A 12,535-nucleotide genomic window follows, 5' to 3' on the forward strand; every position below is an offset into this window, starting at 1 on the left:
CCTCACAAATTTTATAATACCAAAGTCCCATCATATAATCCTCATCACAATCAGCAGCAGCATTATCATATTCATCATCATCATCATCGTTAGCAGCAGCATCATTGTGTTGTATTATCAGAATTCAATACAAATACAAACACAACCATTACAACTCTTACTACTACTACTACTACTAATTAATTAATTATCTACTACTACAACAAGAACAACAACTACGACTACTACTACTGATCTTACTTCTACTACTACTAGTCTACTACTACTAGTCTACTACCCAGCGGACATCATTCTCTACACCATAGCGACCATGAATTAATATTTGATGCCATGTACAACATAATTCACCTTATTACACAAAACATGGAATACACAAAATGAATGAAAATGCTTTAAAATAAATGCAAATTTGAAATTTGAAACAAAACAACCTAAGCAATACATAATAAGAAACACTACATTATTGAAACACTGATACCATGAACATTTTAGGGTGTAACACCTTATGTACATGTACCAGACCTTTTATGTACTACCCGCACTTTGAAACTTTACGTACCACCTACATAAAATATAGGTGTTATTTCCATTCATTCATAGCAGTCCTAATGAATTAAGGTCATTCTCTAAACATGATTAAAGTCTAAAGAAGGAAATAATTTGATTTTTTTACAGTTTGAACATTAAGGTCATTCTCTCTTCTCTTCAAAGTATCACATTTCAATTATACAATATAATACAAACATTTTAGACTTTATAATCCTTAGTCAGGAAAAGATAAGAGACAAATGAATTTTTATAATTTACTTCAATTTCAGGTAAGACTAATAAATCATTTATTAAGTACTACATGTACTTGGGCTAATAAATTAAACTAAGACACTCAGTGACACTTAGACAATCTGACAAAATATAAAATCTATGGCCAATATAGATCTATAAGTCTAAATTCATAAATACTATCACACAAAATACATTTCATCAATAACACACATTCATATTAAATTAGTTATCTCTTTATATTATAACTATGGTACATAAAGTGTCAGATAGTGGTACATAAAGTGTCGGTACATAAACGGACTGGTACGTAATGTGTGACATTCAACATTTTAAAAATCAGTTAACAATATATGGACTTCATTGTTTTGCATATACGCAATCAAAGCATATTTATTAAAAATTAAAACACACTGTTCATGGCTGTATCTTTTTATTTATACATGCATCAACTATTCTGGTTATTAATACATTTTTAAAATTATATATAAACAAGAGCACCACATTATGGGTGCCAAGCTAGGCTGCGGTGCAGTTTTGAATAAATGAAATTTATTAAAAGAATTTTTAGAGGTTAGTGACCTTGACCTTTGACAGAGTGACCCCAAAATGGGTGTGGTGTGTAGAAATCATCAAGGTGCATATACATGTGAGGTTTCAATGTTTTAGGTGGAAGCACTTTGATTTTTGAGCCTATGTAAAGGTTTTAGCACGACGCGGACGTCTGACGACGAGCTGTCTATGACAATACCTAGGGTTTTCCCCGAAAACAGCCGAGCTAAAATTGAGCGCCATTAGTCCAATTTTTTGACGCTCTTAAATATTAAGCTACTTTTTATATGGGTAATGTTTGTAGCAAAGAATTTAGCCCATATAAAAAGTATCTCTAAATTCTTTGCGCGTCTTATAAATAAGACTAGAGCGCCATATAAATTAAATGGAAAACATACATTATGTCATTGTCAAGAAAAATAAAGCTGTAAAAATCTCACCTGCTCGTCTTTGATGTTGCAATTAGCACATTCAGCATTTTCAGTATCTACTAAATAAATATATGAAAGTGCCAAATGTCCAAGATACCATGACGTCCTCCTCAAAATGTTAGATCCTTTGAACTCCATTTATTTTATCCCTGATTAATCCTCTCACACATGAGGCCTACATGTAAGATTCCTTGTAATGTTCACAGCGTTTATTTTAAATTGTTTACGTTCTCAAATTTTAGCAGGTATTTAATTATAAATATTTATTTATGATTTTGATTTATTTACTATTTCGAAGATACAGTCTTGCAACATGTTTAGTTAGTCTAAGTTACGTGTTTAGTGATTCTTACAAACAATAGACTGACATAAAAAGTGGCTCCTTTTGAAGCACAAACTGCATCCATGTATATATTACAGCTGGCCCGGTTTGATGGGGCCTGTTTTTGATAATAATTAATTACCATTTTTCACTTCCGTGTTTATTATGTTTACCAACGCCATGATGGAAAAAAGTCCGTTTCCCACAATCCTTAGCGCGCATTCACACAGGTCAGTAAGACCGGTGTGACACAATGTGATCACCCTTACAAATCTGAAAGGTTAAATACAACTGATAAAAATGGTGATATTCAATGAAAACGCGAAGGTTGCACTAAAATACACCTTGAACAGAAAGTACGCTCGTTTAATAAATACACAAATCATTAACATATTTTCTTTTCTTCTTTGCCACTCACTACTGACTGTGTTCAAAGATCTATCAATAAACTTGTATTTATAGATCTTTGTTATGTTAAAGGAGCCGTAATTTAGCGCGAAAAGATACAGTAGCATGTCGAATTCTAAAGTGGCTTCAAATGTCTGTCTGCGAGTGCGCATTACTTTGTTGGTGTAAACATATTTATTCCAGACTGTGTTTTACAACATAAGTTATCAGCATCTTAAGTTTATAGGATTGGAACGTTAGCTAAGCTAGTCGGGTTCCCTTTCTCCCTGTGTTTAGTAATGCTGTGACTAAAACACTGAGCGGTCATTCGTCGTGTCAGTTTTACACCGTAAAAATACAGTATTCTTTGAGTGGCCATTTTAATGAGATTTTATTAAACAATTGTGGATCAATTGTGGATAAATTTAATTTATTATATATTAAAGTGGATCGCGTATCTCACGCTATAATCTAAATGGAAACAAAATATCGTTAAAAAAGATATACGGCGTTTAATGTGATTGGTGTTGATGAAAGATAAAGAGTAATATCAATGTGATGAAAGTTAACCATTAACAATTTCTGCGTAGTTCTTAGCTGCATCAGATGTAAAACCAGTACAATGTTTTGCGCCAGATTTCGGGCTTATTTCGCGTAGTTATATATTACTTATCATATATCTATAGATACAGAACAGAACTACACACGAAGAATGGAAATGAAATGAAAACATATAAGTCAACCGACCACACACGAAATATCCCGTATATAGTTGAAATATTTGTACGCTCTTTCTTCGAACAGACCGATTTAAGTGGTATGTCGGAGATTGTTATTTGATTCGATTGTTAATAGTATCGTGCATTACACATTGGTCAATATGGTGGAATAATTCTTTTTTAATTTATCAAAACAAGTACTTATCATGGGATTGTTGAAAACACGATAAGAATCATTATTGACATACCATTATAATGTCGCCGAATATCTTCATTTAATATATTTCTGGTCAAAATAAAATTCAAGTGCACATAATTTATGCGATAGCGTTGATATGACGATTCTTTTACTGACCGCAAATTGACCTTGATACATTGCGGGATGTTATACAGTGTATTTTGGTTGGGTCACCATTGCCCTGCTGGAACGACGGCTTGTTTAAAGCTTTATACTTTTACATTTTAAAGGTAAATTTCGACAACAATTTAACTTTAAAAATATATTGGTCAAAACAATATCACGAATGGAACAACAATACTTATATGATCTAAAGCATAATAGTGCAAACATTTCAATACGGTAGTAATTACTAAATATCAGAACATAGCCTTTAAGCACAAACGGTCTGGCGCTGTCAATCTTCCAAATATAAAGGGGCACCTACAAACTGTATTGATATCGAAAGCTGAGTGTGAAACTGTTATATCTCGCAAGCCTTTTCATTAGAGATAAAATTGTTTGATGCTCAACACGCAATCAAATCATTGCAAAACACACAGTAGTATCCCCTATGCTCACACAAATAGAATGTCCATTGATTTACGGTACCTATTAATGTTTATGTGATAACTGTTTGTAGATTGCAGGTTTTCAATTTTGAAAAGTTTCCGGCCTACCGGTGGGCAATGTTCAAATTCAAATATATTGGGCGCTTACAACGGGCAACTAAGGTGAAATGCAACTTAGTGTTCTCCTTTTCGTTGAAATCCGGCTTTAAAAGGGAAAATAACACATTGTTCTGTTATGGGTTTTTGTCCGTCCGTCCGTCGGTCCGTCCGTCCGTCTGTCTGTACGTCTGTTTCTGGGCACATTTACGTAACGCTGTTGGTGATGAACTTCAAGGAGTTAGATTGCTCCTCTTTGAGACATGCATGTGCTCTAAAACATCTCACACTAACATTACCTTACCCAGTCGGTAAGTGTGGTATAAGCAGTTATCCGTGCAATTCCAAGGTGAATAATGATCTCAACTATAATAAAATGGAAATATAGGCCAATTTTGTTATATTTTCTACATGTTATTTTATTTACTTTTTGCATCAGACGCTATAAGTGTTTGGATTGTTAAGTTTAGGAATTAATTTGCTAATGGATTTAACGACTTGTTAATTGTGGAGATTTTTTGGTGGATGACCTGGCTAAAGCATCAAACGGTAAAAGTTGTGGTCAGTACTAAATACTATACAAAGCATGGTGGTAATGACAATCGTTTGTCCTATCACAATGCGAAATTGCAATATGTTATCAATTCATCATTAAAAATGCGCGACTATTTGGGCCATGGTGCGTTACAATGTTTGCTCGGTGCATGTGTTTGAACAACTCACTGAAAGCATCTGCTCTGTATTTCAAATGAAACATGCAATAAATTTATTATTCATTAACCCAAAACACACATACAGTAAAAGCACACGTTTTTTTTAAATAAAACTTGTATAAAAAGAACTGTATTAAAGGCTCTATAAAGGTGAAGATACGTAATTATTTACAGATTTTTAAATATTTTTTTCATATTTTATTTATAAAGGTTATCAAAAAACAATATATATATGCTATTGGACATAATAATTAAAAAAATGAGCAATACAACTTGTTTTGAGCTCAAACTAAAGTGTCCTCCAAGTCAATTGTGTTTACAAACAATCAGTTTATTTACATCGCTGTTAACTTGCGAAAGAGAAAGTGAAAGTGACTCAGGTCACCAAAAATATAACGATGACTTTTAACGTTTTCCGGTATCACTCACAAAGTAGGTCTCTTCTAAATGGTTAAAACGTTTGCAGTGATCTAATAAGTTACTTTCTGCTGGTAAAAAGTTGTTAAAATAGAATTAAAATAGAATTTTCTTTAGTCTATTTTAAGCATATGTCAACGCTCTGAGGCTACACATCACGTTAGTTGCAAAAATGTAAACATTTCTTCCAATTACGAAACGGGTTTATCTTCCATAATTCTTGACAACGTTGTACCTAAGCTGTGTTATTAGCAGTTTTTATGCAAGAGTAACTGAAATCCGGTAAAAATTAGACCAGTTGATATGCATAATAATTGGATTTGTGACCTTTATAGAGCCTTTAACATTGCGCGATATTGAGTGTCAATTTTGACATAAAGCGCGAAGTGTTCACGCTTCGATCCGTAATAACAATGGACAAACTTCCGTGTCATGAGCGTTGAGTGCGTGTGTGTTGAGTGGGAGGCGGAAAACTACAACGGGCGAGGCATGGTCAGGGGTGATAACCCCAAAAAAGGGTTAGGGTTTGGGTTAGTGTTAGGGGTCGGGTTAGGGTTAGGGTTGGGTTTAGGCTAACCCAAACCCTAACCCGACCCCTAACACTAACCCAAACCCTAACCCTAACCCTCTAACCCCCCCCCCCCCCCTTGCGCAATACCATACCGTGCCTCGCTCGTTGTAGTTTTCCGCCTCCCGTGTTGAGTGCATGTGACGTCACAGCCAAAATAGGTGGCGGAAATACCGTTCACGTGCCGCGATTTAAAAAAAAACGTAAAACAACTTTATTTAGCGAATTTAGTGCATATCTAAACTATTTCGCACCTCACTTCATTTCAAATACGGTGTTATAAGCGAGAACGAATAGAACAAAGTCGCGATTTTTCACACATTCCGATGTTCTCGCCATTTTCATTCAAACCGGGAGTGACGTCACATGCACTCAATAACGAACCGGCACTATAAAGCTTCGGATGAATTATCTCTCGAACGGATGTATTATCTCTCGAAACTTGAGTTAGAAAAATTGATGGAAAATAGAGATTAACTCGCAATAATCGCGATAAGAATTCACTGCAATCACAGTTTTGTGACAACGTACAAATAAATGTATGATTTGCACATTTGCAAGACTATCTTTAATTCTGCATTTTTTATACAACCTACATTATACAGAAATATTGCTGTAATTACCATGCACTGAAAAACAAGAGGGCCATGATGGCCCTGTATCGCTCCACTGTTTTTTACGCGAAAAAAGCGTGCAATGCGCATGGGTTGAAATGTACTCAAGCATGTGACTTTCTCTTTCTATCCCTCGTCCCACTGGGCGCTTAAAGTTGGAAGGGTGAGCATTTTTATGTATAAATTTGGCCCCTGGGGCATAATTTGAACAAATTTGGTAGAGAACTATAAGATGTCACTACATACCAAATTTCGTTGCCCTAAGCCCAATGGTTATGGACAGGAAGATTTTTAAAGTTTGCACAAAAGAGGCTTAATATAATCATATATTCATTTTTGTGACCCCCGGGGCAGGGTCAAATTTGACCCCAGGGTCATAATTTGAAAAAGAAATTGTTAGAGAACTTTAAGATTTTAATACATACCAAATTTGGTAGAAATAGGCCCAATGGTTATGGACAAGAAGCTTTTTAAAGTTTGCACAAAATAGGCCCAAAATAAGCATATGTTCAATTTTGTGACCCCTGGGGAACGGTCAAATTTGAGCCCAGGGGCTTAATTTGAACAAACTTGGTAGAGGACTATTAGATGTCACTACATACCAATTTTGGCACCCCTATGCCATACGGTTATAGACAGAAAGATTTTTAAAGTTTGCACAAAATAGGCCTTCTTTAAGCGTATGTTCATTTTTGTGAACTCCGGGGCAGGGTCAAATTTTGACCCCAGGAGCATAATTTGAACAAACTAAGTAGAGAACTATTAGATGTCACTACATACCAAATTTTGTAGCCCTAGGCCTTCGGTTATGGACAAGAAGGTTTTTAAAGTTTGCACAAAATAGGCTTTATATAAGCATATGTTCATTTTGTGACCCCCGGGGCAGGGTCAAATTTGACCCTAGGGGCATACTTTGAACAAACAAAGTAGAGAACTATTAAATGTCACTACATACCAAATGTGGTAGCACTAGGCCCAATGGTTATAGACAAGTAGATTTTTAATGTTTTCACAAAATAGGCTTTATATAAGCATATGTTCAATTTATTGACCGAAGCAGGGTCAAATTTGATCCCAGGAACATTTGTGAGAAGTTTTATCAGAATTGGACTTGTAGTTCAGGAGAAGAAGATGTTTAAAGAAAAAGTGAACGCACGCACGGACGCACGCACGCACGCACGCACGACGGACACAGGACCATGACATAAGCCCCGCTGGCCTCTGGCCAGTGGAGCTAAAAACAGCGAATTAAGTAGCTCGTAAGTCACATGTTCAAATAGTCATTTGTTCCACTAAAATAAAAATAGGGAAAGCAGGTCGGATAAATCTTGTTTTCTTGCACCTTTTTTCAATTCCCACCAAGATAAGAATATGCATGCATGCAGTAATCTGCCCAATCTCTATTTGACATTCTTTTATTAATAGTTGTGATCTGTTTGTTATTAACAGTTCATGTAGTTAGTATGATCGAATTTAGTAAAAGTTGCATCACAAAATACATAATTATTATGGCAAAGAGACCCGTGCGTATTCATAGATTTATTTTGTGATGCGTCGATTTTCTAAAAATAACAGTAATGACTTCGTTTCATTGGAAATATAGCGAAATGTCGCACTTTTTTTAATTTTATTTGCAATTTTAAACAAGTATAACTGAAATATTTATGTGTAATATGCAGCAAACATGAATAGCACAAACATTTCTGATTAATATTTAATACTTTTACAAAACAATTGAACGTTTATATACAAGTCAATACTATAAATGCCCCGAGTCTCTGTTGTCGCTCATATGAACACTGGCATTGTAGAGGAGATATTCAAACATGTACATCTCGACAGGCTTGACGTAGTGAAAGGACACTGGGTAGTTACTGCAACACTTCTCTCCCTGAAACAAACAATGACACCGTGTATTTGTATCGTTATGTCAGCATTTGTGTTTGAACTTGCTCAGTAAAAACGGGTCTTAACCCATTTATGCCTAGTGGACTCTCACATCCTTCTTAATTGGATCAATATATTTCCAAAATTAGGGATCTCTTGTATATTTATTTCTATATTTAAAATATTTCTCACTGAAATTCCTCTAAGCAAACAGCGCAGACCCTGATGAGACGCCGTATCATGCGGCGTCTCATCTGTGTCTACGCTGTTTGCCAAGGCCTTTTTTCTAGACGCTAGGCATAAATGTGTTAATGTATGTGGGTAAAGTGTCGGCCCTGATAAGCTTGTGCAGTCCACACAGGCTAAACAGGGACAAAACTAACCGATTTTTTGGATTTTTTCATTTAACTAGAGCTTTGTCACAGACGTGACGTATACCCCCACATGCCGCATTGACACAGACTATTTTGTAAGCTGTCTTCACAAAACAAGCGAATCTAAATGGTGATTTTTTGAGAATAATTATGCCATTATTATTTATGACCATTTTGACATTTGAACTCTTGAATTCTTTCGCATGACACGCTGTCCAATGACTGTGAACAAAATTAATGTACAGAGTCATTTTAAAATCTCACAATGAATGACATAGTTATGACCCGGACAAGCTCATTTATGGCCATTTTTCACTTTTAAACTCCAAGTGCGACCTTGACCTTGAATATATCGACGTAATTGTTTCGCATGACACACCGTCCTATGATGGTGAACAAATGCACCAAGTAATTTCAAAATCTAACAATAAATGACATAGTTATGGTACGGACAAACTTTCGGTTTAAAACACACTAAGTGACCCTGTGACCTAGTTTTTGACACGGCATGACACATATTTAAACTTGACCTATACATCATCTAGAAACAACTTGTGACCAAGTTTGGTGAAGATCGGATGAAATATCGGGACAGACAGACAGACCGACAGACCGACCGACAAAGTGACTCCAATAAAGCGAGTCTCAATTAAATGATAATTCAGTATAAGCGGAAAGTTTCGTCAATGAGAAGCCTGTGCGGACTACACAGGATAACCTAGGACGACATTTTACGCACATGCATTAAGCCATGTTTTCGTAGAACGAGGCAAATTTGAATTTACACTATGCTTTGTTTAAAACTATTAATATTTGTTATTTTACATCAGGCCAAGGAGACCAATAATACTTCACCTGATGTAGGTTTTTACAATTTGTTAAAATGAAAATATTACAAAATTGCTATGTATCAATTAAGCAAGAAATAAAATGGGTGTAAAGATGTCATAAATTTGAAGCTTATGCATGTATATAAATTCGGTAAAATTAATGGTTTCTTTAATTGAATAACAAATTGCAATCAAACAATACTAGTTGGCGTTAAACACTGTGCGAAGAAAATAATAACAAACAATATGAAAGAGTGTATTTAAGTTGAATATTGAGGCTAAGATTTGTCTTATTTTTTTTAAGAAATATGAACTAGATCTCGTTAGAATACATGAAGGCGAGCAATAATTATGTAGGTTACCCAAGGTCCGCTGTTGAGCGCGTCTTTTGGTGGTTGTTGCAATACAGTTTCGTTCTTGAGTGTGAGGTGATAGTGTAAACTTTGAAGGTGGAAAGTTTCCTTTCCCTCCGAATCCAGCGTTGAATGCATAGGTACGCCGGCTGCCTGAAAGTTGCATGAAGATAATAGTATTGAATCGATATGGGCTGTCTAGCTAGAGCAGTGGCTGGTACCCGCCTTTCTCACCGAGGCGACCGGGGTTCAGTCCGCGTTCTCGGAAGCATGTGCGTTCGGTTAGTGGTCACCATACCGGACAGGTGTGGTCTCCCAAGGGAACTCCTCCCCCTCCCCCATAAGACAAGACCACGCCAAACTTACAAATCGCTTAGTAACAACCTAATAGCTATAAATGGAAGATGTATTTTTTTTAAAGGCTAGAAAGTTAAGTAAGACGGAGTGCTGGGACAAACCTCGGGTCCACACATCATGCACTCTTAGGCACGGAAGGAGCTTATTGGTGTATAAAGGATGATAAAGTCTTATAAGTTTGCATGGCTAAGTAGTCTTTTTTCAAGGACTGAAGACGAATGTGAAATTTCAAATTTACGCCCGTGGCAGACGCAGAGATACATTTTTGCTGATGGCAAACATTAAATAGACATTTCTAAATACTCAAAGCTGCATATTTCCTCTTAAAAGCTGGCTAAAGTTATAGTTGATGGGTAGTGACTGTTTAAAAGACTATGAACACATTTTACATACACGTTTTATATCTTACGCATATGTGAAGATAATGAGATATGGAGTTGCTGCAAGCAAACGTAAACCTAAAATGTACAAAAAGACATTATTTCTGCTCAAATGCATTTTACTCCCGCCTGAGGTAAATTTCCGATTTGATTACTGTAGTAGAAACAATATCTCTTGTTGTTGTAGACATAAACACACATTTTACGCAAACGCAAACGACAATCCAAACGAGTCTAGCTAAAACTATTCGACGGATAGTTGACCTTATAAAATACCATTCGCCTGACGTGCTTGTTTTTAATGTATTGTTCTATTCTTGCTCATTATTAACCCATTTATGCCCAGTGGACTCTGCTATCCTTCTAAATTGGATCATTTTATTTCCAAAATTAGGGGTGTCAAGTATATTTATGTCTATATTTAGAATATTTCATAAAGAAATTCATTTAAGCAAACAGCGCAGACCCAGATGAGACGCCGCATTATGCGGCGTCTCATCTGGGTCTATGCTGTTTGCAATGTCCTTTTTTCAGGACGCTAGGCATAAATGGGTTAACCTTATTCATGGACATGAACCCGCACAGCTTTCATATGCTCCGTTAACATTTGAATGTGGGGCTTACATTTGTTATGGTGTAAGTATCATTGAGTGGTCACAGGTGCAGTTTCATGCAACAGTTAATGACTTTTTTAGGTCAAATGGTACATTCCTTTGTGGCATTTGATATTTTTTGCTAAAGTTATCGTTATGAAACATAACATACAATGTAATTGTTAGCTTCATTCACGGGCAGTGAGTTATAATTAAATAAATACTTGTTTTCTGGTTACAGTTGTAGATGTATGCGGCAGTTCATTTTTTTTTAAATGAATACCGGGACATACTTTTTTTGGCAATTGAACTTTTGCTGAAGTAATAGTTTAGAAATTTAGAAATTTGTTGTAAAGAGTCTATTGTAACTTACAGTAATGGTAGCTATAAAAAAATAATGACTACCATAACACTGTATGATATTAAGATGAACAGAATAAATTCATAAAAGGAATATCGATCTTTAATTTACTTCGTATAATATAATTTTACCTCTCTTGAATACTATTAAAGTTGAAAGCCCTTTAAAGATTTATTTAATATATAAAAGTAAATACATCCAAGCATTTGCCCATTTCCACATCTTCATCGCCGCCATCTTCTCTGCACGCGCCTCTCTTGAAACCAGTGTTGACTACGTCATGGAGTGCACGAGAATTTATGACGTAACCTGCTCCACCGCTCATATATCCGCGCGGCACATATTCATCATATTTTCCAAATGCTGGCTTAAAAAAACAAACATGCCAGGGCACATTAAATATATGTAACGACGATTACATGATGCGAATTAGAATGACCGTGGTTCACATGTGTGATAAACACAAACTTGAATGGTGTATATTTTATGCAGTGTTACAAAAGTTGATTGATGACAGTAGCATTGATTTGAATGACTAGTCGCGATGTTAATAAGGGTATGACACTATGGAAGATAATTGCAAAGCTTAGAATCGATGTGCTTAGTAGATCTTTATTACGTTTAACTTAAAAAGTGTGTTCAAAATGGTTAAAGCATGCTGTTTCTTACATGATTGTTAGATGCTTATGTATTTAAAGAGTACGGTATGTTTCATTTGCTACATTTTTTTAATGTTAATTGACAATATACGAATTAAAGAACAAAAGTAAGATAGCCTCACAGACCATCCAACTGAGCAACCAGCCATACTTGTGATTCAAGTATAGTATCCACTTGTCTACCTTGAAACATGTGGCGCATCAATACAAACCACTGACCAGTCCTGACATGCTCGTTTTATTTATGGTCATACGCTGGACAAAATTGCTCCAAATTGATTGAATGGAACGGATTTTTTTATAATATCTAGTCGTTTTTGTAAAAAAAGAGTACACAGCAACGAAAGCGTTGC

The 12,535-nt window shown here is 35.6% G+C and overlaps 1 protein-coding gene across 3 annotated transcripts in view; it reads right to left on the reverse strand.

Moving 5' to 3' along the window:
* Positions 1-8,088: 8,088 nt before the first annotated feature.
* Positions 8,089-12,535, reverse strand: part of LOC127858014 (glycoprotein-N-acetylgalactosamine 3-beta-galactosyltransferase 1-like) — a 40,613-nt gene continuing 36,166 nt past the window's right edge. For 2 of the 3 annotated variants that reach the window (XM_052394854.1, XM_052394855.1), the window contains exons 4-6: positions 11,720-11,890; positions 9,842-9,985; positions 8,089-8,279 (exon numbers count right to left, since the gene is read on the reverse strand). In XM_052394854.1, coding sequence (XP_052250814.1) covers positions 8,148-8,279; positions 9,842-9,985; positions 11,720-11,890 — 447 coding nt within the window. In that variant the 3' untranslated portion in view covers positions 8,089-8,147. Of the gene's footprint in view, positions 8,280-9,841; positions 9,986-10,598; positions 10,648-11,719; positions 11,891-12,535 lie in introns of those variants that run through there. The other variant, XM_052394856.1, reaches the window with a different exon arrangement.

This window comes from Dreissena polymorpha, chromosome 14, assembly GCF_020536995.1.
Source record: "Dreissena polymorpha isolate Duluth1 chromosome 14, UMN_Dpol_1.0, whole genome shotgun sequence".
Taxonomy (NCBI): Eukaryota; Metazoa; Mollusca; class Bivalvia; order Myida; family Dreissenidae; genus Dreissena; species Dreissena polymorpha.